The sequence below is a fragment of the Ammodytes marinus genome (genome assembly GCF_949987685.1).
Source record: "Ammodytes marinus genome assembly, chromosome: 6".
Classification (NCBI taxonomy): Eukaryota; Metazoa; Chordata; class Actinopteri; order Uranoscopiformes; family Ammodytidae; genus Ammodytes; species Ammodytes marinus.
Genome location: NC_137235.1, coordinates 23,394,751 through 23,422,745, shown reverse-complemented (window position 1 = coordinate 23,422,745; position 27,995 = coordinate 23,394,751). Strand labels below are relative to the sequence as shown.

The 27,995-nt window shown below is 43.6% G+C and overlaps 1 protein-coding gene across 2 annotated transcripts; it reads left to right on the top strand.

Moving 5' to 3' along the window:
* Positions 1-8: 8 nt before the first annotated feature.
* On the top strand, positions 9-26,242 carry ccdc85al (coiled-coil domain containing 85A, like). Of its 2 annotated transcripts, none has more exons than XR_013844906.1 (4): positions 9-507; positions 1,936-3,013; positions 20,921-22,458; positions 25,257-26,242. XR_013844906.1 is itself a non-coding variant. In XM_080028989.1 (4 exons), exons 1-4 carry the CDS (start codon positions 262-264, stop codon positions 25,273-25,275), a joined length of 1,401 nt encoding a protein of 466 aa, XP_079885115.1. In that variant the 5' UTR covers positions 9-261; the 3' UTR covers positions 25,276-26,242. The 2 variants fall into 2 exon arrangements, 1 of the variants encoding a protein (XP_079885115.1); XM_080028989.1 differs by having other exon boundaries at positions 22,401-22,458.
* Positions 26,243-27,995: the final 1,753 nt, after the last annotated feature.

Here is a 27,995-nt window from a genome sequence, read left to right as displayed (position 1 = left end):
AGCAGGGATAGACAGTTGAGCATCTTCCTCCACTGTATCGCACTCTGCCGGCATCGTCAGCTGTTGCTCTACAGCAGGAGAGAGAGTGGAAGAGTCTGGAGCAACAGAAAAAGGCCGAACTATGCGACTGACTTTCTACCGGTAACCGACGGTTTTAACCACCTTTAAAACGACCGGGGAGCGGATGCGAGCAGGGGTTGTCAACGACTTGCCTCTGATTATTTTCTGCCCTTTGTCGGTGTCGGAGGAGCTGCTGTGCCAATGGAGAAAGCGACTCCGCCGCCCCAGCCCCAGCTTCAGCTGTCGATAGCGAAGACCGAAAGTCCGGCGGAGGACATCTCCGGTCTGACAGACGAGGAGCTGCTCAAGTGGACCAAGGACGATCTGGTTCGGCGGCTGAGGCGTTCCGAGGCCGACAAGATGAGCGTGATTCTGGACCACGGGAACCTCATCCGAGAGGTCAATCGCAGCCTCCAGCTGCACTTGAACGAGATCAGGGGGCTGAAGGTGAGGCGGCGCGCATTTGTGAAGGATGAGATCATAGGTTTGGAGGGAACGCACCTGAGAACGCGTATGGCGGGAGAGACGTTCTGCTGTGTAGAAAGCCCCTGTTCAAACATGGTGCCGGGTTATATAGATGGTATCTTTGAAGTTCGTTGTGCCATTGTGTGGGCCTGCATGGCAATCTGATATGGATGGATGACCCTGCGTGTGCATGCTTCACCTCACCTAAAACAGAATAGTTTTCATTTAACCTTTGAGGTGAGAAATGTAGGGATTAGAAAAGATCAACAATAGTTTTATTAGACAGAGAGGGGGGGGGATGACATTGTACAAGTAAGCTACAAGTAGTCTAGCACAGGCCAATGGGGCATAAATCCATCCTTCCAATACTGAAGAAGGCATCTCCCTTTGTAAATCACATGCCAGTGCTCAAATCTGGAGCCCAGATTTCTCTCTCTGTCTCAGCTACAAATATGACATTCCTAGAAAAATCCAGCTCATAAATCTACAGTATGTGCGATGCAATTTATCTTAAAAACAACGTGGCATTTGCTTGGAAAAGTATGTGCAAACATTCTCCTTTTCAGTAACCTTTACCGCCTTCATTTTTCTGCCCTCTACTAATAAGGAGGAAGAAAGCACAATGCCAACAGTTCTCTGCTTCTATATCTGAGACCCATGCAGTTTGAAGTTCCCTTAGATGAAACACATGGGGTTAATTTGCCTTTCTTGGAGACCTCGCCACCTCACCACCCATCCAGGCTGCCTAATTACACAGGAAGGAGCTTGAGGGTGTGTGTGTGTGTGTGTGTGTGTGTGTGTGTGTGTGTGTGTGTGTGTGTTTGCGCGCGTGTGTGTGTGTGAGAGAGACAGAGAGAGCAGGAGAGGGAGGATCTTGGAAACGAGGGAGTGTTTTGGGGAGGTGAAGAAGGGACTTTTAAGTAAGGCTTGCTGGGTGTAAAATGTTTGCGGCGTGTGATTTTCGCTTCCCTAACCCAGTTTTATTTCTGTGTGTGGCCTCTCTAGCTCCTACACAGCATTCTAATCTACATTATGCACTTGATGTTGAATGACACAGCGGGACAGAAAGAGAGGATTAGGATTTCATTTCATTATGATTGCTTGCATACAGCATTTGACTGATACCTAAAAGAGCAGTGAATGGATTGAAATATTGGACAATGGGTGAAACAATTTACTCGGGAGTTAAATGAATAGAAGACAAGCTGTTCTGTTTTGTGGCAAATAAAAAAGCTAATTTGTGTTTTTCTGCAGTGATCAGCATTGTCTTATTGTACAACGCCCCCTAATGCTTAGGCCTCCGTTTAAAGGTGGAGTCAGTGGAAAATGCTTGTTCAAATCCATATCTAAATTCCACCTTTATCACCTTTAACTCATTCTTCTTTTTTCCCCCCATTCTCATCCTCTCAGGACATCAATCAGAAGCTGCAGGAGGACAACCGTGAGCTGCGGGACCTTTGCTGCTTCCTGGACGATGACCGACAGAAAGGCAAGCGCGTGTCCCGGGAGTGGCAGCGCCTGGGCCGCTACAGCGCCAGCATCATGCGCAAGGAGGTCACCCTCTACCTGCAGAAGCTCAAGGAGCTGGAGCTCCGGCAGGAGGAGGTGATCAGGGAGAACGTGGAGCTGAAGGAGCTCTGCCTGCTGCTGGACGAGGACAAGGGAGTGGCAGGGGGAGGGACTGGGGGCGGTGGAGGAGGGGTAGGGGGAGTAGGGATGGGGGGGTGCCGCAACTCAATCGACAGCCAGAATAGTTTGCTGCTGGTTCCCGGGCACGGCCTCCTCATGAGGGACGTGGGGGACGGGAGCAGCACCTCCAGCGCCGGGAGCGCCGACAGCTCCGACCACCCCCACCACAAGCAGCTTCACCTGGCTCCGGGGGTGGGCGGAGTCGGGGAAAAGAGAAGCCCCGAGCTGGTGCACAAACCCCGGTGTAGCAGCATCAGTGGAATGGCAGGAGACAGGGAGGTGTCCAGCCCCGAGCTCCCTATCGGACGCCACCGGAGCACCAGCCTGGAGTACCCGTACACCCTGCCCCAGCTCTGCCGGCCCCGCTGCGGATCCATATCCGTTCCAGACCACAGCCGTGTGATGCGCGGCCTCAGCCCGGAGAAGTACGGCAGGAACGTGGGCCGGCGCAGCCCCGAGCAGCACCCCAAGCACCACCACTCTGATCTGCTGCTGGGCCAGAGGCAGCACTTCCTGGGTCAGGGGGGCAGCGGGGAGCTCTACCAGAGGCACCACAGGAGCAGCATTAGCGGCACCGGCTGTGGGAGCCCCGAGCCAAGGCAGCTGGCACATTTAGGGACCACAGAACCCCATGAAAAGGGCTGCATGGTCCAGGGGGGCAGCCCTGAAACTCACAGGCACCAGTACAGTATGAGCCCGGAGCACGTGAAGTTTGGAAGCCCTGCCAGAGACGGGCAGAGGAGGCCGGCTGGGGACGAGCTGTCGCCACATCATCGGGGCATTTACAATGGCATGAATGGTAGGTGGATAAAGGCAAGGTTATAGAAATTCAAGAGAGTCAGCGTTTCTGGATTTTAGTCAAAATCAGTGAATATCTCCTCACTATTCGCTACCTGTGGTGGAAACGGTGGGCCCCTTTGTTTACATAACCTTTGTTTACATACCAGTATACAGAGCCTAGGCTCTGTATTAACACCAGCAGATCTCTTTTCAGCACACACACAGTACGGACAGGTAGAAGATCTTGAGGAGATATTCACTGATTTTGACAAAAATCTCCAGCTTTAACATAAAAGCCTCTCAAGGTTTCGCAGAAGTATTGTTTTCTCTCTTTACTATGAGGATACAGTAGGGTCAGATGACTCAGTTTATTTTATATCGCTGCACGATATGCAATTGCAATATTTGATTGAGAAAACAGCGATACTCTTCCTTATTCTGACTGTTGTGAAATGTACAGCATTTTTGATTGTAGGGAGGAATGTGGGTTGGCTTAGTCTTAGTGCATAAAAGAGGAAAGAAATGGCTCAGAAATGTTTATTCTACCTACATGTCCTGTGTCTTAGTTGAGTCAACTCAAACAAACCGTGCTCAGATTTCAGTGTGTGGTGTGGCGTTGTGTCTATTGGCACACGAAAAAAGGCACTCACATGTACCCCTTGGACGACGAATTACCCCCCCGAATATTTGCTGCAGTGGTGCATCTCAGTGAGATCAGTGGGAGTTAAGGATGTCTGAGAAAAAGGAGGAATATCAAAGCACCAACTTGGCTGTTGTTTAAATACCCCACAGTGGCTGATAATGATTCCTGGAGTCCTGGTGAAAAAGTGCTGAGTGGCACAGAGCTGGCAGAAGCTAAAGGACAAATTCCTCAAGGTGAAATATTCTGGCTGTCTGTGCAATATGAGGCTGAGATTACAATAGAAACGCAAGCAGTCTAAACAGAGCCGAGTAATTCCAACACTCACAGGAAGGATTTCAATAACCTCTCATAAGTTAATGTCAATAGTTACGCAATATGTTGTGCTATTGTTACAGAGCGGTGAGTATTCAGATTGATACGTTTCGTTGTAAATGGACCAACTGCTTTTGACGGAGTGTGCTATCTTTGCTACAAGGCTAGGCGGCCTTAAAGGGGCACTACACATATTTTGACAAATTGAGTGATCAGTTTACTGGTCATGGGGGGAGTATGATTTAGCCTCTTTAAACAGTTGTATAATGTCAGCAGTGGCCCTGCAGCATCCTTGCCAAGTCCAAGAAAACAACCCTGATGATGTAATTGTGATGTTTTTAGTATTATCACAGCTTGGGTTTCTGAGAAGGAAATATTTTAACAGAAAGTTACAGTTTTAGAATCATGGCTATTATGCAGGAATGGTTGGATGTAACAAATACAGTTTTGAGTTTCATTATGGGAAATGTAGTGTTTTGGGGACTTGACCCATACGACTAAAAGTCAGGATACCTTATCTGTGCTGCCTCCATTGTGACCATTCTTTTTTTTATCTGTATTTTGGACCCCTCCCCACCTCCCCCTCCCAACTTATACAATACGGAGCAGTTCTAAAATGACAGTCTAGTAGTAAACATGCTCTCTCTAGCCATTTTGCAATCTCTTCCGATTACTCTGGAATTATGATAAAGGCACACACCCAACTTTGATCCTCATTCTGTTTCTATTTTAGCTCTCTGTGCACTCTGGGGCTGTATTAGAGATTTCAATCTAGACGCAACCTGAAACCCATATGATGTCTGCAAAAGGCCAAGCCACATTAATGCCTCACAAATCCTTAATTGGAAAGTGTTGAGAGTGCACCGGGCACTCTCTCTCTCTCTGGCCGGCTAGCTTGGTGGTTTGCCAACAGTTATGAACTTAACTCGGAGGGAAATGCATGCAGCAAATGGCCTTTAACCAGGTTCATAAAGACTTCATTAAGCCTGTGTGAGAGAGAACGTTGAGTGTGTGTGTGTGTGTGTGTGTGTGTGTGTGTGTGTGTGTGTGTGTGTGTGTGTGTGTGTGTGTGTGTGTGTGTGTGTGTGTGTGTTGCTATGGGGGTCATATTAGTATATCATAGCAAGTTGTCCGGCAGAATGGCTGTGTATTTCTGTCATGCACATGTCCCCAAAGGGCCGCCAGGCTTCCGACGACCTGACAAAGACAGTAACTTAAAGTGTCACAACATGATATTTACAGTGGGATCAAGACAGGCAATCAACACTTAGCCAGAGGTCGGGGATGTGGAGTTTGTGGTGCAGCTACTGAATTAATTGCATTCTAAAAGGTTAAGAGACAAACACTGCTCAGAAGGAGATGAAGATAAGAAAGGAAATGAGTAGATTAGTGAGATGGTAGTAGTAGTAAAGAGAGCAGCTTTGTGTCTGCGTGGGTCATACACTGACCCATCCTTACTGCCATGTCCTTTTTTGGACCAAGAGGGAATTTAATTCCTGTGACGATGTAGTACACTCCACTGACTTGGATTATCCTCTAAGCCCTTTGCACAGTATTATTTCATTTTTTATGTACTTGCGTATGTGCCTGTGTGTGTGTGCGACGTGTTTGTGTGTGTGCCTGTGTGTGTGTGAGAGATTTGGGTGGATGTGCCACAGTGTCCAATCCAGGGTCACTGTAGCAGTGCAGGTTTTTATTCAGACAAATGAATATGTCATGTTCACGTGCCGAGCGCACTCACACAGAGCACTTAGGCTGAGGCCATTCAAAGTCCTGATAAAATCCGACATGAAGGCAAAACAACGCTCTGACCTCTGCAGATACAATCTGCTTTTACATCTTTTGGGAAGCTTATCACACTGTTATATTAACAACCTGTAGAAATGCACAACCCCCTAAAATGAATATAGGAGCACTTGTAGTTTTGCTTTCTATAAGGACAGAATTGTTCAGTTTTCTGAAAATACGCTAACATAAGCTTACCCTCTTATTTCAACACTATGTGTGATCCAGAAATAACAAAGTGGTGTCACTGAAAAAGGCGCTCAGAGAATTCAGGGAGTTAGAGAGAGAGAGAGAGAGAGAGAAAGAGAGAGAGAGAGAGAGAGAGAGAGAGAGAAAAAATAACTGCATATCAATTTGGAATTTTACAAGTTCCTGAATAACAGTAATTATTGTCTTTTCCATGCAAAATGATTGCCCTGTAAAAAGTATTTCCATGTGATAGATAATCAGCCAAGAACACAGTAGTCTCCTGATCCAGACTGGAGGGCCAGACTGAAGGGGTGACTGGATCTCTGCATTGCAGTGAGAGGATTTTCTCTTATTCTTTTTCTGAGGAGAGCCTTAATCATGTTTTCTGCCTAAGCAATCACAAGTTCTGCATATTAGCTTAAGCTGCTCAGATGATCGGGGGGGGGGGGGAAGGGCACATGTGAAAAACAGACACTACAAGGAGAACCTCTGTCTTTGCGATGTCAATAAATGACACGCACGCATGCACGCACACACACACACACACACAAACACACACACACACACACACACACACACACACACACACACACACACACACACACACACACACACACACACACACACACACACACGACTAGTAGCTATTTGATCACCTGTAGCTAGGATAAACTGCATAAAACATCTGTGAGTTGAAACCATTTACAAAATACATTCTTAGAACAAATGTGACAAAGCAATGTATCCAAACATTAAAATGTCCTTTCTGGCTGCAAGAAATGGAGCTGTATTATATGAAACTGTAAGCAGGGTATGAAAAAACTTAAAAAAAAAAAAAAAATGTATTGCCACTCTGATACTGTATATGTTGTGGGGCATTTTGGATAATTTCCAGGGCAATTTTATCAAATGTTGGGAAAAACCTTGTGTACTCTATCAGGTTTCTCCAAAGGTGATACTTTTTGAGAACTTTTTAATACCACGTAGAATGATGCCAACTGTGCTCCCATACAAGTAGCTGTTTTATTTGTCTAGTGTGATTGCAGACATGCGAAAAAAAATAAAAATCCTGTTAACGAAAAAATCTAAACAAATACAACTACAAAAGACCATCATTTAGCTTCTGGGTTCAGCTAGTGACAAAGTCCTATGCTGAATCCTTGTCTGCAATCAGACTAGTTAAGTGAGGAGGAAAGTTACTGTGGATGTCTAAAATGTCCATTTTCGACTTGAAAATACAGTTTAAAAGAATTCTCTATATTTTACAAGGGCATACCAAGCCCCTGTCAAATTAATTTCAGGGGCAAATTCAGATTTTTCAGTGGCTTTTTGCCCCGAGCCCCTGGTAATGTCCTACCCTGCTGTGGGCTACATGCTATTATGCTAAAAGACTGAGGCTACAGCTAGAGTACATGTCCGAGGCCAGAAGGATTTTGTTCTAATGTGATCTCTGTCGGAAAAACCCTGTTCCCTGTAGACCAGTGGGTGGAACTGAGGTGCGGATGCATGCTTTATTGTTCATAGTTTCACTTTGACATGAGAAAAGACTGAACAGCAAGAAGAGTCGGACAGACACGCTATCACGAGGAAGAAGTTTGGCTTGGGTTGCTGGAGTGTAAAGGCATCCAAATCTGATAACGAGCAGAACAGAGCTGCTAACGTTAGCCTAAACTCTGACATAGTAACATCCTAAACTGGCATATAAAACTACTAAGAAGTCCGAGTCATGAATGAGTGTCCTTGGCCTTGTTAGTATGGTTAGCTGGGCATTTTTTAAGCTTAGAGCTGTGTGTTTAAACAAGGTTTATCTATTGTGTTTAATCTATTCCTTAGCCTATACTTTTACTCGTGTCTTTTGTTTTGGCCTGCAGCGCCTGGTTATGGTTGCTTAGCTCTTATTGGACAATCACTGTTTGTGACAGGGGTTAAGAGAAGAGTCATTTAAAACACACCACTTGGTGTATTTTGATATAATGCTTACTGACAAACACTGGCAACCTATTTGCTCCATTCTTGAGCATAACATTTCTGATCAAATTATCAAAGATTGCCAATTGTCTTATTGATTCTATTAATCTTTATAACTGGAGTATCAGAACTGACTGTCTAGATCCTCGGGCTGTTGTTCAGAAGTGCTGCTGCCTGTCAGTACAACAGGAAATCATCACAACGCTTTTGCCTCAGATAATGTTCTCCCTCTCCGCTGTCACTGAGAGAGCCAGGCTATCTCCCTCTCTCCCTTTCTCCCTTTCTCCCTCCATCCTAATTGGCTACCAGTGTGAACAACCAGCTGTTCGGACAAAGACACAACTCTGATTACAAAGCCCTCGTTTTCTGGAAGAGGCCGGAGGATGTACTGTCTGCCAGGCTGAGCTCAGGCAAGAGGGCAGAGGAAGTATTTGAGTGGATTACCGGCTATTTTCTTCTCCTCCCTCTGTCCCTATATTTCTGTCATCCTCTCTGCAACACATCTTCCCCTCTTCCTCCAACTCCACTCCATCTGCTTTTTCCCTCACTAATATGCCAAGGCGCTGGCCGGGTTGGAAAGCATCCTCTTGAAAAATGGTGAAGTCTCGCAGCCTAAGCGGGATGAAGAAGCTCAAATGTTTGCCACAGCTGCTTGGAATGAAAGGATTTGGGGGAGCATTAGGCGGCGTTGACTCAAATGGATTAGTATTATTACCAGATTGCCTCATTTGTACTGTTACCATCCAAGCTTAACCTTTCATTAGTTCAACTTGCCAAGGTGACTGATTGTGTTGTGTAATAGATTGACAAGTTCAGACACATCATCCTGTGGGTTTCATTTTTCAGTATTTGATTATTTGTTCCCCGTATTTTTCTAATTGAAAACACCAGAGGAATAGGTTAAAAAAACTCAGGAGATAATCAAGAGTTGAGGCCATTGGAGATGCACGGTTCTCAAGGAGGATGTCTTTATCGCCGACCGGCAAAGGGCCAAAATGTTACTTTTAAATGCTATCATGGCATTTGATTTAGTAATTACACCCGGGACTAATTATCCCAAACATCCCTGCCTGTAGGCCGTCAGAGCAGCCATTAACCAAGGAGTGCATGATTAGGCATTTTGTTTATCCACCTCTGGTGTATAACCCATGTCATTTTTAATCAAGCCGCCGTCAGCACCGTCTCTCTAAAGTTCAGATTCAAGTCATGCTGCCTTTTTGCCCAGTTTTATTGGTTCTATATCCATATCTACTGCCAAATACTCATTTCAAACAGTTGTGTGAAATGGAAGATGGGGTGTGAGACGTCTCCAACAAGAGATTAAACAATATTTTTGGCAAACTAAATGAGAAATTAGGGAGAGGCTGGGTGAGCCTTTACACGACTATGAGTGGTTGCATGTGCTCAGTTTGGCACTCACTGTGTGTAATAAAAATGTAAACGTTAAGATTTATCTAAAAAAAAAAAATAAGAAAACATATTGAAACAGATATCAGTATTCATGAGCACATTGAGCATATTGCCATCACAAACATCCCCCTCCCACCAGAGGCTCCCTTAAGTAGCTGTGTGAGGTAGGAAGGAGGCTGCTTGGAGAGTACTAGCGCTATAGCATCGGCGCTCTTGCCCAATCCCCAGAGGTATGTGACAAATGTTCCACAGTAGCCCCAGTCATCCGGTACTAGACACGCAAACCCAGTGGAATGGAGAACAGTCTTTTGTCCTCGTATGTGGTTCCAATGGGGAGCGGCCCACTGAGCTGAGAGGATGTGAGCTTGCTAGGGCCAGGTAATTAACTGGAAGTTGAGTGGCTGCCATGTATGAGGGCAGCGCTGGGCCTTAGGGGAACCTCTTGTCAGTCCCAAAGTCACCAGCGGTAACCACTCTTCGCTGTGGTACATTTCCTTCAGCTGCAGCCGAGTCTCGTACTGAGAGCTGGCAGTCTGACGGTATCAGGTGATCAAGTGTTAATGAAGGTGCAGAGCGGTGTTGGGACACACGTAGTGCATCGTGCACAATGTGCTGGCCTGGCTTTCACTCAGGGGGTGTGTTTGGCAGCTTCCTTGTGTTCTACTTTGCCGCCAGGAAGTGCTGACGTCCGTGTTTTTTAGGTCATACAGGAGATCATCATCATGACATCATCATGACATGGAAAGCAACGTGCTTTGATATTTTTTAGATGAAAGATGGAGCCAGCGATTCTGGACAATGCTTCCTGTCAAAATAATGTTTTGTCAAAATCAATGAATATCTCCTCACGATCTGCTACCTGTCCGTAGTGTGTGCGCTGAGAAAAAGTCCAGTGTTGATAATACACAGCATAGGCTCTGTAAAGGGTTGTGTTGCTAGCTACAGTGGGCCCCCTTTGTTTACATACCCTTTGCCAGTTTACAGAGCCTATGCTGGTTATTAAAACCATGTCTTTTTTTAATAGCACACACTGTACGGACAGGTAGCAGAGATATTCACTCATTTTGACAAAAAGTGCATAAGACATCAAGGGTTCTCCAGAATCACTGACTCCACCTATACATGTATATTCAACCTGAGTGACTTTGATAAGTAAAATGAATAGTATCTTTAGGTTATCACATCTTTTTAAAACTCAAATACATTTTGCTGAACAGCCACTAACATGACAAATGGCCATCCTACAACACATAGATGAAGACATTGTTATGATTTTAATATCTAAAGAGGGATTAAAGTGAATTTACATTTGCCACCAAAAAGCTACTGGTCATAACAGACCAGGTTAGGTGGTATTCGGGGAAAAAACCCAAGCGTATGGAATTGAGCAACATTATTACATTCATCCCACTTTTAATCTGTGAATATATTATGTATTCTTTGAATAGCTGCATTGTCTGGCTCTAATGCTTGGTTAGCGTGTGTGTGTGTGGTGCGTCTGTCTGACAGTGACGAGGTGCTTTGCTGCTGCGTTCACTGTGATGGTTTTTACAGCCGGGCCATCTGTTTAAACAGGGATAGAGAGTGAGATAACATATCGGTAGAATTAACATGTCAAAACAGCTGCAGTTGACAGCATTATTACCACCATTACACAACACCCAGGAAGTAGTTATCCATTTCCTGGAGGCATACATTTATTCCCATATTGTGCATTATGTACATTTGATGTATTTTTTTTTTCTGACGAGAGTGACAGCAAGGCATGTGCGCGGCTCCCATTAGCGCATGGATGGATGGGCATGGTCCGACCAACGTGAAATGATTAGCACCGCTATAATCGTATTTATATAATTATTATCTCTCACTACTTCTCTTTGGGAGATGTCTTTTGGTCTGTGAGAGTTCCTCTCTGAGATATTGAAATCAATTTCATTACCCCCCTCCTACTACTGCTCCAGACTGACTGGCTCATTTCCTGTACTGTAACAGCAAAAAGTCCATTTAATCATCTCTTTCATCCGGCTTTTGTGAGCGCTGTAGCTGCAAGTCAAACATGCAATCAGGTGAATTTGGGGGTCCCTGCTTGAATGGCAGGAGACGGTTATTTTCTGTGGCCGGTATGTATGAGATTATTTAAATAGTTTCTATAAAGCTGCCCTGACGAATCTCAAGGTTATTTAGCCACAATAGCCAAAATATGACTTTATATTGAGATCTTAATATTCAACGCTTAGTCTTATGATGCAGTATTCCCATAATAAGAGTGTCTCATAAATAGAGTTTCAATTACCTTATCTGCACTTATTTAATGAGAAAATGGCTGCTTTTAAGAGCAGTAGTATATTCTTGTCCATGTCAGGATTTAACCCTGAAGGTGCTGTAAACCATCATTGATGTCATACTTCAGGCTTCATGTGACGACATAATCTATATAACATACTGTGCATCACTGCATTGTTCCAAGCAAACTGCCACAACATAATATGCATCTGATGCAATACATTGCATTATTCATATGGAAATGCAAAAGACTGTACACCATAACACAACGACAGAGGGATTAGTACTTTTCATTAAGAAGGGGGAGAGACAAATGTGTAAACAAGTTTCTGCCTCAGGACGTGGGTCATCAAGGTCCAAAGGCTGTTGGGAGTTGAGACGACAGAAGTCATTAAATGCAGATCCTTGGCGTTGGACGAGGAAGCAAAGAAGTCTGGGATGTTTGAAATCCAACAACATTCACAGCTGGGGAAAGTACCAATTTTGCTTTTCATATCCCCACCCATCTGAGTCACACACACACACACACACACACGCACACACACACACACACACACACACACACACACACACACACACACATGCATGCACGCATGCATGCAAGCACACACACACACACACACACACACACACACACACACAAACACACACACACACACACACACACACACACACACACACACACACACACAAACACACACACCATCACACACACACACACATACACACACACATACACACACACACAACAGTCTTCTACACATTCCTGCAAGCCCGTCCCATTATAGTGTTATATTATTCAACAGCATCGAGGATTGATGGTTGGCGACATGTTGAAATAGGACTACAGCAGTTTGTCTGCTTAAATATTTCATTTTACCTTTGAGAGACACAGCAGAATTCATGCCACACTAGCGCGGCTGACGCGGGGAGGGGATGATGTGGCGGGGCGAACACGAAATACGTAAGCAACAACAGAAGAGTGAAGGGCTGACGATGTGACAGCGCTCACTTCTATTACTGTAGTCCTGGTCTGTTTTGTACCCTGCTGCATTGCAGGTCTCTTGTTTAAAATATGAATCTTACAGCAGTGGTTGACTTCAGAACAAAGAATTCAAGCTACAAAACACAATCGTTCTTGGTAACAGTCAGGTGATGTCTATATCCCTCGTATGACTTTGTATGTAGTTGCATGAGTGTGCTCCCCCTTTGTATGTATGTGTGTATGTCTGAGTGTGTCCCTGAGATCACAAAAGCAATATAACTGCACACACACATGAAGTGTCTGGGCTAGTTTCATCCAAAAAATGTGCAGTTTGAAATGATAGAATAAATCTGCTTAGACAGTTTGAATTGAGGTGGATAAAAGCGGACTTTATTTAAGACAAAGAACTCAAGCCTTCATCAGACCAGGTCGGCCAAAACCTAGTTTCCCAATCCCAATTCCATATCACACCTATAGCCTCTCTGCATGTGTGCCTTTTTCAGATCTACTTCTCCTAATTGGTAAACTGGATAGATTGAGGGTTCATCTATCCAGCCAGGAATCGACGCGATGAGTTCCCATGGTCAATTCTAATTGGCTGGAAACAACCCTAACTTCAACATATTACCTCCCCCCTAGCAAAAAGACTATCAACCCTGTACTTTTATGGTACATTAACCTGCACAGTGCTAGGCCAGGGCCGTAAATTAACAATTCATTTCTGCCTGCCCCTAAACATATTCACTTACTAAAGATAATTTAATGAACATAGCATGCAGAAAGGGACCACAGACTTTTAATCGAAACAATTCACATTCCTAGCTCCACTGCACACACATGAGAAGAAGAGGCCTTTAACTTTATAGATTTATCTGTATTCAGTATAATATTCTTAGTTGATTAAACCATAGTTCAGAATGTGTCATAACAGAATATACCTCACACACACACACACACACACACACACACACACACACACACACACACACACACACACACACACACACACACACACACACACACACACACACACGCACACACACACACTGTCCTTGTAGGTATGATCAGCCTAGAGGGCACCAATTATCCAGCTTTACTTCAGTAGGTTGTGTTCTCTCATCTCTCCACAGTATACTTCAGCATCACAGTGAGCCACACTGGAGCAAACGGCTTCAAGTTATTTGCCGCTGCTACCTGCTGCCATCACTCAATTACAGTTCTTACAAAGTAGTCAGGAGACATACGCCATTAATTATAGCAGCGTCACAGATTTTGTTGCTCACTTTCTCCTGTATTGTTACGATCTGAAAAGTCTAATGTTGCAACAAATCTCAACTGATATCATAGACATGTTATTAAAGCAATTACAGAAAGCATTTCTGTGGCTAGATAGGCCCATTGTCACAGCCTGAAATATATGTAGTAGTGTATGTAGCGATAAAGAAGATGCAAGTCAGAACGAAACAGATACATTTTCCCTCTTAATGCAGCAAATGATGAAGGGAAATGGGCTTATAAGAACACAACATGGACAACAAAGTGCAATATACTGTAAAGTTAAGTAGCCCAGCTGTTTCTTGTAAGAAATTGAAAGAAAATTGTGACTTTGTTGCCGCGTGTTAGATTGATAACTCTCATGTTGGTTCTGTGCATTACAGAGTTAGAGCCATTTACCTCAAGTCCCTCCATAAACCAAACAAATACTGTCAGTCAGTTAGCATGTTGCTGCTACAGTCAATGATGAAAGAGATGAAATTCCCCAGCTCAAAAGCAGTAATCGACTTGGAGTCACGCGCCTCACAACACAACTGTTAGCCAGTGACAGACCAAACACTGACAGGACTCCATCAATATCCGCCATTTTAGTTCCACTTGCTATAGTGTGCTATTATGTTCACTCATAATCTCTGTATTGTGCATTCAGAACTTATCCTCGTGTTCCAGTGTGGCACATAACACTAGCACTGACTGCGGCTGCCCGGGGGATGTCGAGACAAGGAAGCTCTACTGCCTCGCTAGCTGGCTGACTGACTGACTGACTGCCTGCCTGCCTCTCTGATTGTCTGACTGACTTGCTAGCTAAACGGAAGGTCACCGATCTACCATGCATCTCCACAGGCTCTCCTGCCCACCCAGCCTGAATAATTTATGTGGACGATTTTTGTGCAGATCTGAGGGAACGGCCATGTGAAATTACCTTGCATTGATCCTGTAAGTTGAGAGAAGGAGAGAGAGAGAGAGAGAGAGAGAGAGAGAGAGAGAGAGAGAGAGGGAGGGGGGGAGAGATAGATCAAAGACGACTGTGAGATGAGCAGCCCTGAGGAGAGCACCTTCAGGTGTTTACTGAGGCTTGATTCGGACATCAATAACTACTTATTTCCCGCTTTTGATACATTATTTATTTTGATTGCTTTGATCCCAGCCCCGCTTAAACTATGTGACACGATCATTTTGTGTGATTAAAAAAGAGATCGGATTTTTTCTTTTCAACAGTACCTTTTAGAAAACGGTCTTGAATATGTTCTATGAACTGTGCGATTATGTGTTATATATAGTTAAGAATCTCTCAGAGAGAGCATAGACGGATTATGAGATAATGGGCCCCTGGGCACAAACTCTTAAAGGGCCCCCCACTCCTCCCTATCCAGTCAGGTACACTGACTTTTCCAAACAGATACATACAATTAATGGCAAAAACATATTAAGGAAGTCAGTGTTTCCCACGGGATTTTGGGATACTGTGAGAGGGACCCTGGTCCTTGTTGGGGGTTCCGGGGGCATGCCCAATCGGAATTTTTTTAAGCTTTTTAAAATAAAATGCATCAATCTGGTGCACTTTGAGAGGACATTTTAGAGGCTATGTCAAATCCTGAGATGCAGAAGGCACATTATTTTTCAGATCTTTCTAAAACAGGCAGCACTCTTTACTCTGCAACTGTAAACACAGTACAGTAAATTGGTCTGCAGACCCATGTTCTATGATGGAGGGGCCCATTTCAACAGATAAAGGGTGGATAGCTACTTTATATGAACAGTATAGAATTTACACATAGAAAGCTTATTTCTGTATGTGTGAGGGGGCCTTCAAGGCCCCTCATGAAGGGTATTGCTGTTGTTTTTAACTTGCTTTTGTATTTCTCCCCTACTAGTTGAGGGGCCCATGATGATTTCTATCTTGTTACATTTTAATGAGTATCCTTATATTTAGGGCTATTCCTTTTTGGAGCCTGTTATTTGACTATGCGACATGTAAAGTTACTATCAGTATCTCTGGCTTAGGGCCCCCCTGAATCCCTGGGCCTGTGCCCGGTGTGCTCGTGCAGTAATCCACCCCTGAGAGAGAGAGAGAGAGAGAGAGAGAGAGAGAGAGAGAGAGAGAGAGAGAGAGAGAGAGAGAGAGAGAGAGAGAGAGAGAGAGGGAATGGTTCCCAGACCGGAACAGTGTAGCGGAACAGAGCAACATCTCCTGAGCCAATCTCACCCATCTCTTTGTGTTGAGCAGTTTAGAGCCTTTCACCCAAGCACTGGGGAACAGAGGTGGAATTTAAGGGAGCTTAGGCCCCCGCATTATTCTGGAGTAATCATATTATCTTTATTTTCCCGCTCTGACCCGCACAGAGTCCCCCCTCCCCTATACACATTTCTCACAGCCCTTTAAATCCAATTTTGGTTTTAATTCTCTGGCCATAACTAAATCAACAAACACTGTCCAAGTGTTCTGTGTGTTTTTGTCACTTGAAGAGGTCACAGGCCCTGGCTAGTGTTCAGGAGAGAGCAAGTTTCATTAGACGTTGATCTAGTGCATTAAAGGCCTTCTCCGGATTTTGGCACATGAATGCTGTGTTTTAACAGGACTGCTCCATCACGAGCCAGGAGTGTCTAATCCTGTGACCTGTGTGTGTGTGCGTGCGTGTGTGTGTGTGTGTGTGTTTATGTGTGTGTGTGTGTTTGTGTGACAGCCAACCTTGAGACGGTAAATCCATTTAAGATAATTGTTCTTGTGCTTGAGCGGGTGAGGTTGGAGCCATACAGCTATAACTACTGTGCTGTACATATAGGCCAGACTGACAGCACAAATAATGCAATGAAAAAGGTATCAAGCGTGTTTGAAACCGATCTGGACGTCCCAGACAAGGTAATGAGTTCAGTAAGAGAGGGGAACCCGACCTTCATACAGCAGTGTGTTGACAAGGCTTTACCGACATGTGTTTGTTATGAAGAACAATATGGAACACATCTGGAACTAATCACATTATATCGTGAGGCCTGATATTCATTTTACACTAATAAAACCAACAATAATTAAAGTTTCAGACTTCGGCATCATCACCCCCCCTTCCCCCTCCCCCCCTCCCCCCTCCCCCACTCCCTCGCTCCCCTTGAAAACTGCTTCACTAGACCACTGTGTTTTTATTAGTGGTGGGCCGTTATCGGCGTTAACGTGCTGCGTTAACGCAAAACTCTTATCGGCGATAAAAAAAATATCGCCGTTAATCTCTTATTCCACCTCCTGTTCGGCTCAGGGGAGATGGTTCCCTCCAGGGCCGATGGCTGTTCGCCGTCAGGGTGAACCCCCTTCCGTGTGTTCTCTGGTCGGGTAATAATAGCCGGGGGCCGTTGTTGACACTTGAGGAGCCTTTATTGCAGGAGCGAAGCTTCTCTCACACACCCGCCGCTCTCTCTCTCCATCACTTGCCCACGACACACACCACCTGGCTGCAGGATCGCTAATGTAACACTCAGCGCCAAACCCCCTTCACAAATCTGTCTATTCAATGTTTACTTATGAATGTATCCATGTACGTAACTCTGACATGTACATAACTTAATTTATTGTTAATAATATGGTCTGTTTCTAAATTCGGCATATGATTAAAGCATCTAAACGCCCGTAATCATGTTAAACGTTTACTGTTTTTAAGTTATTAATGCCACTCGCTCCCGCAGATACACAGCAGAGGGAGGTCTTATATTCAGCCATTGCTAAAGGGAGTGCTGTATTATGGAACGGCCGCTGTGGTACGAAATTCCAGTCTCAACAATGTTTCCTACACGAAATTATAACTCTAGCGTCTACAGCCCATTGTTTTCATGTAGTGTAACTTGTGTAATGTGTTACATTATTCAGCTGTTGCCGTGATGTCGGCTAACGCTGATGCTAATGATAACTAGCTCTCCGTCGCACAATAGACTGTAGGTTGGTGTTGCAGCCAGCTGTTAGGTGAAGCGCTGTCCCACAGGTAAAAGCCATGGACCTATAAAGCCTGTCCAATATTCACTCTAGTCCAGCTTCTTGAAAAGTTTATAAGGACTTTATTATTTATGTAAAAATTATATTTAATGTTTCACTTGAAGCACAAAAGTAATGGCTTTATTTTCTGTTATAGCCTATAGCCTACCCAACAAATTAGTTTTTTCGTTTTTTTTAAGCACAAAAAACAGTGCAATGTTGTGATTTTTAGCCTTATATCTGATTAAATTGTTAGAATATTATTTGTTCGCAATAATTAGACACTCGTTCTGATGACGAAATGAAAGCCACCTGGCTTGAGAAACACGTTCTCAAATGGCGCTTTTCCACCGCATGGTATCAGCTCGACTCGACTCGACTCAACTCGCATTTTTGGCGTTTCCACCGCAATTTCATGGTACCTGGTACCTGCTAGCGGCTGCTTTTTTAGTATCGCCTTGCTCTAGGGTCCAAGCGAGCTGAGTCGAGCTAAAAGGTGACGTCGGCAGACGGCCGGCCGCTGATTGGCCAGAGACTACCGTCTGCCGGCTTCATTCTGTTGATTATTCTCCCCTTGATTCTCAACAACTCTCCGGGACTTTTATGAGTATTTTGTCTCGCCGCGTGCAGCCTTCTTTGGCTCGCTTTCATTTGATTTGCATCACAGACCCGATTTTTTTCTCTCCATATATTCGCTAAGCTCACCCAGTTGTGTTGGCTGTTGGGGAAGTTACCTTGAACATACGAGAGGAGACATAGCAGCTAGGCTAAATAGCCTATAGCAGCAAGCTGGGACAGACATGATAGCGAGCGATTACATTACAAGCCTCGGACTGCACTGATTACCTCAATAAAATATTCAGGCTGAGACACGGCTTGCATTTGAAAACACGTATCCTGAAACAAGCACTTAACAGTCAACTTTATCATGCCCGTGTTTACGTGCATAGGGATGTACGTGACGCATCCCTACAGCTGTGTGGCAGTCACACATCAGGACACAAACCCTCCCTTTTAACGGCCCGTAGCAATATTCTTCTACTTCTTTTAGCAAACAGATACGAAGGGGAGTATTTTCTTAAACATTTCTCATCCGTGTTTTTGGCGGTTGGTTCAGTTAATAGTGCAACAACTGCTCGTAATTTCTGCTTTGCTACTTGACTCCGGAGTTGTCTTTCAGCCCCTTACGACAACCCCGCCCACGTTCAGGAGGTACTATTTTCGGTGGAAAACGACCCGTGCTGCTACCAAACCAAGTTAAACTGAGTCGAGTTGAGTCGAGTCGAGCTACATTTGCGGTGGAAAAGCGCCAAAAGACTTACTTTGAGTCATTATTTAGGAGCACACACATATTATGAATGAATTCAAATGAGCCATTTTAATCTAGATTAATCTAGATTAATTCAAAAATTAATCTAGATTAATCTAGATTAAAAAAATTAATCTATGCCCACCTCTAGTTTTTATATTATATCTAAGTTGCTATCAGCTACTTCCTGTAGAATGTCTGTGTGTTAGTTTCTATTGGGAGACTCTCAACGGACCACTGCAACCTGCAAGGCAAGGCTCAGGTAACAGATGGAGACAGCCAACAGCGTCAGCAGCCTGACGGTAGATTGTGAGTGTGTCTACAACTATTACTGTAAAAGAGAAAAGTGATGCTAAGAACAACAGTGAAGAAGCGCCAAACCATAACACAGATGTTCTTAGAAAACTGCTAATTTCATTATAGGCTACACAGCAAAGAAAGCTCAACCTGCTGAAATGTGTCCATTGTAACATGTAAAAAAAAATATAGTATACAGTATAATACCATGAAACCTTCAGATCTTTACGATAACTGTGTAAGTTGATAGCTGCTCGCACAGCCAAGTCAACATGCTAGCGGATTAGCTTGCTAGGAGCTGCACACGTTGCAGGTTGTAGTGGTCTGTGGAGAGTCTCCTGTGTTTGTTATTTTAAACTTGACGTATACAGTAGTTGTGCGTTATGTATGGAGGCTGTACGCAAAAAGACACAGACAGTATTCTGGCATTCACCTCCTCAAAACATTAACATTGTCACATTGACGCCAAACTAACTTTCTTTCAATGTCACTAGAATATTTATAACTAGTAAAGACAGCACTAAGTAAGTTGAGAAGAGTCTTTGCTTTTGAAGAAACAAACACGATTTTGCAAAGCGATACCTCCTGCACACGGCAAACAGTCTCGTCGTCACGTCGCACAGCGGGTACTTGGCCTGATGTTAGTTTTTCTCTCGCCATAAAGTCCCAGCTGAAGGATCTCATTCATTGTTAGAATGGTTAAGTACTCATTGTATTCATTGCATCAATCCAACACAAGATTTAGAAACTGCAGCGGATGTCATTGCTAAAGCACTCTATGTTTGTATTGATCCATCAGAGCATGTGCAGACCAAGTCCTGCTTTACAATGCACCATCTAAACAGCTGTCAGCTACACTTCCTGTACACTTTATGTGTCTTTGTTTGTGCTCTTTGCCTGTCGTGAGGAAGTGAGATGTGACCATGTATTCACCCCCCTCTCTTAAAGGGTCTATGAGCTCTGCTTTAGCCGTGAAATCAATTCCATTCCACACACACACTGACCTCCAAATGAAAATACCCTCCAGCCTGCCGCTGCAGCCCTCCACTCTTTAAAGGAGTTTTCATATGTTTGCCGTCTTGCCTCCCCCACCATCAAATCCCCATGTAGATAAACAGAGGGAAGGGAGGGCCAGGGAACTTAGTGGAGGTGGCTACTGGAATCTCTCGCAGAACTCTGCGGTCACGAGAGCGCTATGAATCTTTAATGAGATACGTTGGCGCGCCGAGGAGAGCAAATGTGCTGAAAACATGATTATGGGCTCATGGGGAGGAAAAGCTTGGTGTAGAGAAAATAAAGAGAGAGAAAGATATCAAGCAGGGGGGGGGGCAAAGGTACAAGAATTGTTTTGAAGGGCAAAGGGGGTGAAGAGGGATAACATTTTTGTTTAAGCTTGGAACCGCTTGAGGGCAGAGCATTTCTCCACTTCTAACTGAAACAGAAAGAGACTGAGGGGAAATACTGTGTGTCCTGTACTTTCAAACAGCTTTAGACTAACACCATTTTTTTTGACAGTGACACCTTTAAAGCCAAGCGGGAATAAAGGAGACTTCGGTGGAGGGTGTCGAGACGAAGTCAAGAGCCTGAGTTGTGTTTAAGGAAAGTGTCATTTTTTTTTGAGTGGGATAGTGTGATGTCTTACACTTGTCCGAATAAGGGAGCCTGACTGAACTTTTAGGCCTAAATCCACAAAAGGAGTGTGCTGCTTTTGAGGCTGCCAAATCTGTGCCAATGGGAACAAATTGTGTTCAATTATCAAAGCACGCGCAACAGGGGAAATGCACGCAAACTGAACTCGCAAGCAGACAGCATCATGGGTGTGCCTGTTCTATTTGCATGTATGTAAATTAGGGAATATTCAAAATCAGTACAAAATGACCCCTTAAATAAACCTTGTTGCAAATAACACCTCATTTACAAAGACAGTACTATTTGCCACAGGCAGTTATAGTGTTATCATTTAACACCACTTACAACCGTGTTTTAGATCAGCACAATTTCTCCCTCTCGTTCTCTCGTTCTCTCTCTCTCTCTCTCTCTCTCTTTAAAGCTCCGGAGCTTAAATTGAATTGATTTTGAGTGGTGTTATGAGTAAAAAACTTCAGTCAGGGGGCTGTGTGTTATGTACTCGGTGCTAAAATGGGTCAAATTGCGGTTGCAATTTCTACGCAAATGATGGCGCTATTAGCGATCACAATCCATTCTTTGTGGATCTGGCCCTTAGTAGAGAAAGCAATTCAATTGTTCAGCCCTCAAGCAAAAATAAAATCCCTGTTATCTACTCACTGTCCACCCTCTTTGCTATTGTTCCATGCTATATCTTCTAGTCTCAAATTTGACAGACTCTGAGATTAACGTCGGTATAAGTCATTCTGCCTGCCGGCGTGCATGTGTGTGTGCATTTATGATTCACTGTCAGCCGCCCTGTGAAGGTTGTTACCACGCTGCTCGTTGTCATTTGCACCGTTGCTACAGAGATTGATGCAGACAGGTCGACATGGAACGTTGTAAATTTGGCTCTATATTACTCAATGCAAAGTGCTGCCCATGGACCTGATGTTCCCATTAAGTGCACTCTGTCTAGCAGTGATTTCTAAACGCTCATCTACCTGCACATCTCCTTTGTCTCGCAAAGATTTTGAGTTTAAAGAAGAAAAGACTAGTTAATAATGAGATGAGATGTCTCTCAAATTAAAGAAAGAAAAACCTTTCTTCCCTGGGGTTTTCAAGCTGTTTGTCAAGCCAGAAAGTCATTGTCAAAGTTTTCCTTTACATACGATTCAGTAAATGTTTTCTGCCATTGCCGACTGGGACATGTTCAATCGTTTTGGTCGATAACAAAAACTGGCACCATGTTTTATTAATGGTTCATTTCCCCTGGTTTTGGCACTTTCAACAGACTGTCAGCTCTAAATCATTAGATCAATGAGGCTTGTCAAAACAACACATTTAAAACCCGTCTCTCCCCTCTGTTCCTTCTGTCTCTCTGTCACAGCTTTGATATCAGCCGGCTGCTGCACCAACAACTGCAGAAATGTCAAGCTATGGGACAGGTAAGAAGCCCTCTCCTCATCCTCATAGACCTTTCTTTTGTGTTAATTAGAAGTCTCTGAAAGACAGAAGAACAGCCAATGAAGGTCAGTGTGTGTTCTTTCCACCAGGGCCCCCTAATCCTGTAATTGGCTCCCATTATTCTATTTTACCACGCAGTGCGCTGCGTTTAGCTACACAGTCTCCAAACCTATTTACATTTAACAGTTGGGTTGGAGGCTATTTGCAATCCGTATACAAACAGAAGGTAAGCAATATTTGATTCTTTTCACCCTTGCTACTCATGAAGGGGTGAGCACAATACTTCTGACTCATATAGTCTTGTTGTGATCCTGTGTCTTTTCAGGGTTGGCCCATGTACCGGCTGTAGATGAGTAATGTGTTAGCATGCTCTTTCTGGCTCTGGTGTAATCACAGTGGGTTTACAGTGAGCCGACAGAGTTAGAGGTGACCCTACACCGTCCTCTGTTTGTATCCTACACCTTCAATCAGGCCCCAGTAGGAGGGCGAGATGGCTGTGCTAATATTTGATGACTGCAAGACAAGACAAACAGTACATGTACCGCCAACAATGCAAAACAACAGGCCACTTCTCCATGTGAACAAACCAACTGAGTGCAGAGTAGTTTTGGCTGAATTAGGTCAGACAATCGCCTGTCCTGCTCAAATTCCCCTCTGATATGACCCAGGTCAAAAACAGTGCGTGGTAGTGCCCCCTTCAGATGAAAAAACAAGTAGGGGCTTATATGCAAGGGTGCCCCTATGGTAAATACTAAATTGCCTAATGTTTGCCTTAAGGTCACACCTAGAGGGGACCTGAGCCGCTCAAATGTTCTTCTGATGGGGGGCATTTGCTACTAGGGTGCACCTATCGTAGGGAGAACAAATATTTTCTTGAGCTCCCATTTTTGAACGGTTCAAATGCCTCTTGTTGGACCTTATGGCAAATGTTTAAGTCCCATAGCCAACAGGTTGAATAGACTGGTTTGATTAAGGTTTAAAAAGGCCATTTAGGCACTCTGAACACAAAGGGCAGGGGCACCGCCTTGTGCACGCCACTGCTTATCAGGGGTATAAAAATATATATAATCATGGTTGTTCCCCCATATGTGTTTAATATATTGGGTGAAGGCTTATCTTCCACATTAGATTATATCCCTGCGTCATTCCCTCTATGCCTTTCCCTTTTCATCCCACTCCTACAAACCTCACACAAAAGCCTCAAAGACTCAGGTGAGGAAAGGAAGAAAATGCAGCGTATGTCGGTAGATAATTTGCAGGCTCAGAGGAAAGCAACAAGGATGTGCGAACAATGCCCGCTGAAGTCCGGGCCCCATGGCGACTGACGCAGGCGGCAATAGAAGGATCTGTCGCTGATAAGCAGCGCAAGAGTCTGCAGTGATAAACAAACTTACTCCCTCAACCTCTCATTCGTTTGTACTTATAACTAACGGCTTTACTATCTGTTAATAAATAATTTAAGTGCTTTATAGTTCCGAAAGAAGTCATGTTTTGGGTTGTCAGATAGTGAAAACTGCCCTGTGGCTGGTGCATCTGGCCCAAAATCCATTTATCAACAACTTATTATCATGCTCAGACCTGGCGGATTATTGTAAGAACCCTAAAAAAAGATGACTTTAATGGTTAAATTCACTATATCTGTTGGTATGAGAGGTGAATGCTTCAGTGTCAGGGTATCGTTCATGCTGGCCCACTGTCACACCGTGTGGCTAACTGGTACTTGTGAAGAAAACGGAGCCAGTGCTAATGCTATTAGTAACACCTGTGCTCTTCCTGCTTCGACAAGTCAAACTTTGTGCTGTGAAGAAAAGGATTAGGTTGGGATTTTATCTGTCTGTATTGCTAATACAGTAGTTGAGTACTTTCATCACCATGAAATTGAGAAATGCTCTCTGGGAAATGGATTGCCGCTCATATCAACAAGTCCGTCAATAGGTTTTTTTTACAACCACTGTTACACATTCAACTTCTCATGAAATCCAGTCGTGCTAATCTGAGTGTGACAAATAAATCCCTCATAGATTCTTCACCGTTTAATGAAATCACAGCCAGCACCAAAAACATGCATTTTCCAGTTCTACCCTGTTTATTGTTTAGTTTGAACCATTTGCTTTATTATTTATAAGCAGTTTATAATCATTAATTACTCTTGTCAACAACTATAACTGCTGCTCCCATGAGGATGTTTTTATAGGAGACGTTATTATTGTGGACAAATCCTGTACATTAATACATGCTTAATGTTTATTAATATCTGCTTTATATGCATTTAAGTCTTGTCTATGTCATAAACCATTATTAAATGTTAATTTGCTACTTGTAAATGCTCATTGGTTAAACTGAAGCCTTACCAGTTTTTGCCTTTATAACTGAAGAACAGAGAGGGAACTAAGCTCATCTCTAACAAGGAGCATCTTGGGAAATGCAGTTTGTGACTTGCCTTCTGACTAATTTCAGAATTTATGTTTTTGTTAAAAAGCTGGACCCACTCTTCATTAATAATATACATTTTTAGTAATGAAAGACAGCAGTTCTGTTCCGAAAAACAGAAACAAAATAATGTGTTTAGCTGTGGTTGACTAGAACCAACACAAGTCGAATGACTGAAATTTGTCTGAAACTTATATACATTCTGGTCTAAAACTAAAATAAAACTAGGTGCACTTCAAACCAAATTCGGGTCTGTACTGTTCATGAAATCAGTCAAGGATCAATATGTTTTACTGTAATAACAAGATCTTTTCTTCTTCTTCTTCTTCTTCTCTTTATTTGTGTACAGCTTTGATGCCTCCTCTTGACCCCAACCTGACCAGCTGAACTCCTTAAATGGAGAGAGGGGGGGGGGTCGCAGTGGTACAACCCACCTGCTTGTCTGGCCTTCATAGACAGGAGGGCCCCCCCTGGACGCCACCTACCAAGGCTTTGGATGGTCTCTCTCGCGTGGCCTCATCCGTGTCCAAAGCCCTGACAAACAGCCTGCCTCCATGTTTTCATTTCTACATATCGAGACATTTTGAGGGGAAGGTGGCGGCTATCGATACGGCTGGTAAAGATAGTGAAGACTGCCGCAGCCAAACGGATTATAGAGTGGACATCTCTCCCTGCCTCTCAGTGACACGGCTACCTCCCAGAGAGCACACAGAGAAAAATTAGGGAGGGAGGCCTGAGATTGGGTGAGAAAAGAAGAGGGGGGGGAAAAGGACTCTGCACTGTTTGTGTGCCACTGCCCTCTGTTTACAAATGCAGATCACTGGTGGAGAAGCACATCAATGAAACTTTCTACGCCCCCGCTGTTCTAAAAGAAAACTAATTATTTCTCCACACCTTTCCCTCCTATTTGTCGCTACTTCCCTGCCGGTTTTTCCACTCTCTCGCTCCCTTCCTCCTTCATTGTCAGATATCCGTCATCTTCAAAAGTGTGTAATGAGACCAGTGTAATCTAGATATTCTGTCTCTCCGGCTTCAAAATCCAGATTGCCATCGTCGACAACTTTTCCCGGCATTTCAACTGAATTTAGAAAACGAAACAAAAATGCATATTTGTCAAAGATGTTTTAGCAAAAGAATAATAAAACAACCTCTTCCTGTGTCTTAAACCGAGATGGTCAACATTACTAGCTGCTGACAGATGTTCTAGTTCTACAAGATGCAACGTTCAGGTGTAATTTTTTCTTTTTTGTATGATCTTCTTTGCTCCCTTAAAGCGCCTATAGTTGAAGCTGGGGGGGAGGGGGGTTGGATTATACCTTTCTCCATGTTGTTGTTTTTTTTTACAAGGAAGTAAAAGTAGATTATCGGATTAGTTTTCTATATATCTATATATATAAATATAATATGACTATTATTTTTGACTTACTGTTATCAGAACTATTATATGAAGATGCTTACCATATATATATATATATATATATATGTATATATATATATCAAATAATAAACAGACTTCTTTATGTAAAAGTGCATCTACTTGTTCAGGTTTTATTTCAGTGTACGAAAAGGACTCGGAGGTGAGTGTGCGTGTGTGTGTGTGTGTGTGTGTGTGCGCGCGCGTGTGTGTGTTGACCTTTGACCCTGCTGTTGAAGGTCATATCGGACATGCTGTGTGGAGCTTATTATAAGGTTAGAAAAAAATCTATATATGTCACTTACAGAAGCAGTGACAACGAATGGGTCAGAGTATCGGCTGTTTGAATGTGTGTGGTAGTGGAATGAACCAAATATTATTTAATATTGAAAAACATAATACATTTAAGTAATCAAGTTTGAGTAAAAACATATTCCGAGCACCACATGTCAAACATGACATCACTACATGCTGTCAAGTCCCATCCTGTCCGATGGGAAAACAATGGGGTCAAACCGGAAAGCATTTCCTCTTGAGTCACTGGAACTGGAACAGTAAGTTCCCCTTCCTCTGCACCCATTACCTCCCCTCACATCCTGACCCACCGGCCCAACACAGTGCTGCTATTACATCTGCTACAGTCGGATTTCCGACACCATTGTGTTTGTGTTCAACAAATACCATGAAAATAACCAACATGTTGTGAGGCCAGAAGAGGATATGGGATGTGGGCCAGATTTGCGCCAGTTATGGTTTAGTCCGTTAGTTCTTGGTTGACATACAGTATTTATTTATCTATGGCTTGCTTGTGGCAAACAGGATTGGGCCGCCTATAGGTGCAATCATGCTACGAGATTTGAGGGCCGGATCAAATTGTCACTGCAATTGTGTTAACTGGGAACAATACATAGTCCATTTATTTGCTTTTAGGCTTCAAAATCCTGTGTGTGGCCATAAACCCTTTTTTAAATCACTACTAACTTTAAAAAAACAGGTCACACATAGTATAGTTATAGTTTCATTGTAAAACCAAAGGCTATCTCATTTCCTGAAAGAGTTTCTTCTTTTAGCAAACATTACTCAGGGAGTTGTAAATTGTAAAGTTGTTGTTTTGGAACTAATTTCAGCAGGAAAGTGCATGCAGGCTGAATTTAAAATAAACTACAGGGCCCATGTTTATCATAATGACGGAACTTGTTACCCAGCACAACTATGTTGCTCACTAATGTATTTCAGGACAACAATGGACCTCTGAGGCTTACAGGAACCAGCTATATCAGGCTTTAAACAAGATCCATTGCTGTTGTTTTGTTACATTGGTTGACAATAAGAAAAACATTGAACATGAAAATTAGCATTGAAGGAAGACATCTAGTTATAGTTAATGTTACACCACCAGAAAATGAATGAATGTCAGTGCAAGGTCATCACAAATACCAATGTGTATAAGGACTTCCACTGGGTTTTAGTATTGCAAGATAACTCATAGAAGTGACAGCATACAGAGGCTGATATGGTTTTATCCGATTGCTCAGAGTGATAAGGGTTTACTACTTATTTGCGCCTGCAAATCCCTTAAATGAGGGCCTGTGCTGCGCTGGTACTTAAATTTCTTGGCACTGCAGTTCTATATTGTCCTCCTATGGGATGCCCCGCTGGGGTCTCTGAGGGATC

Excerpts from the sequence above, each read along its gene's own strand:
- ccdc85al (XM_080028989.1), top strand. The coding sequence starts at position 262 with ATGGAGAAAGCGACTCCGCCGCCCCAGCCCCAGCTTCAGCTGTCGATA. Across the intron at positions 508-1,935 it reads ACGAGATCAGGGGGCTGAAG|GACATCAATCAGAAGCTGCA; the intron begins GTGAGGCGGCGC and ends TCATCCTCTCAG. Across the intron at positions 3,014-22,400 it reads CATTTACAATGGCATGAATG|CTTTGATATCAGCCGGCTGC; the intron begins GTAGGTGGATAA and ends TCTCTGTCACAG.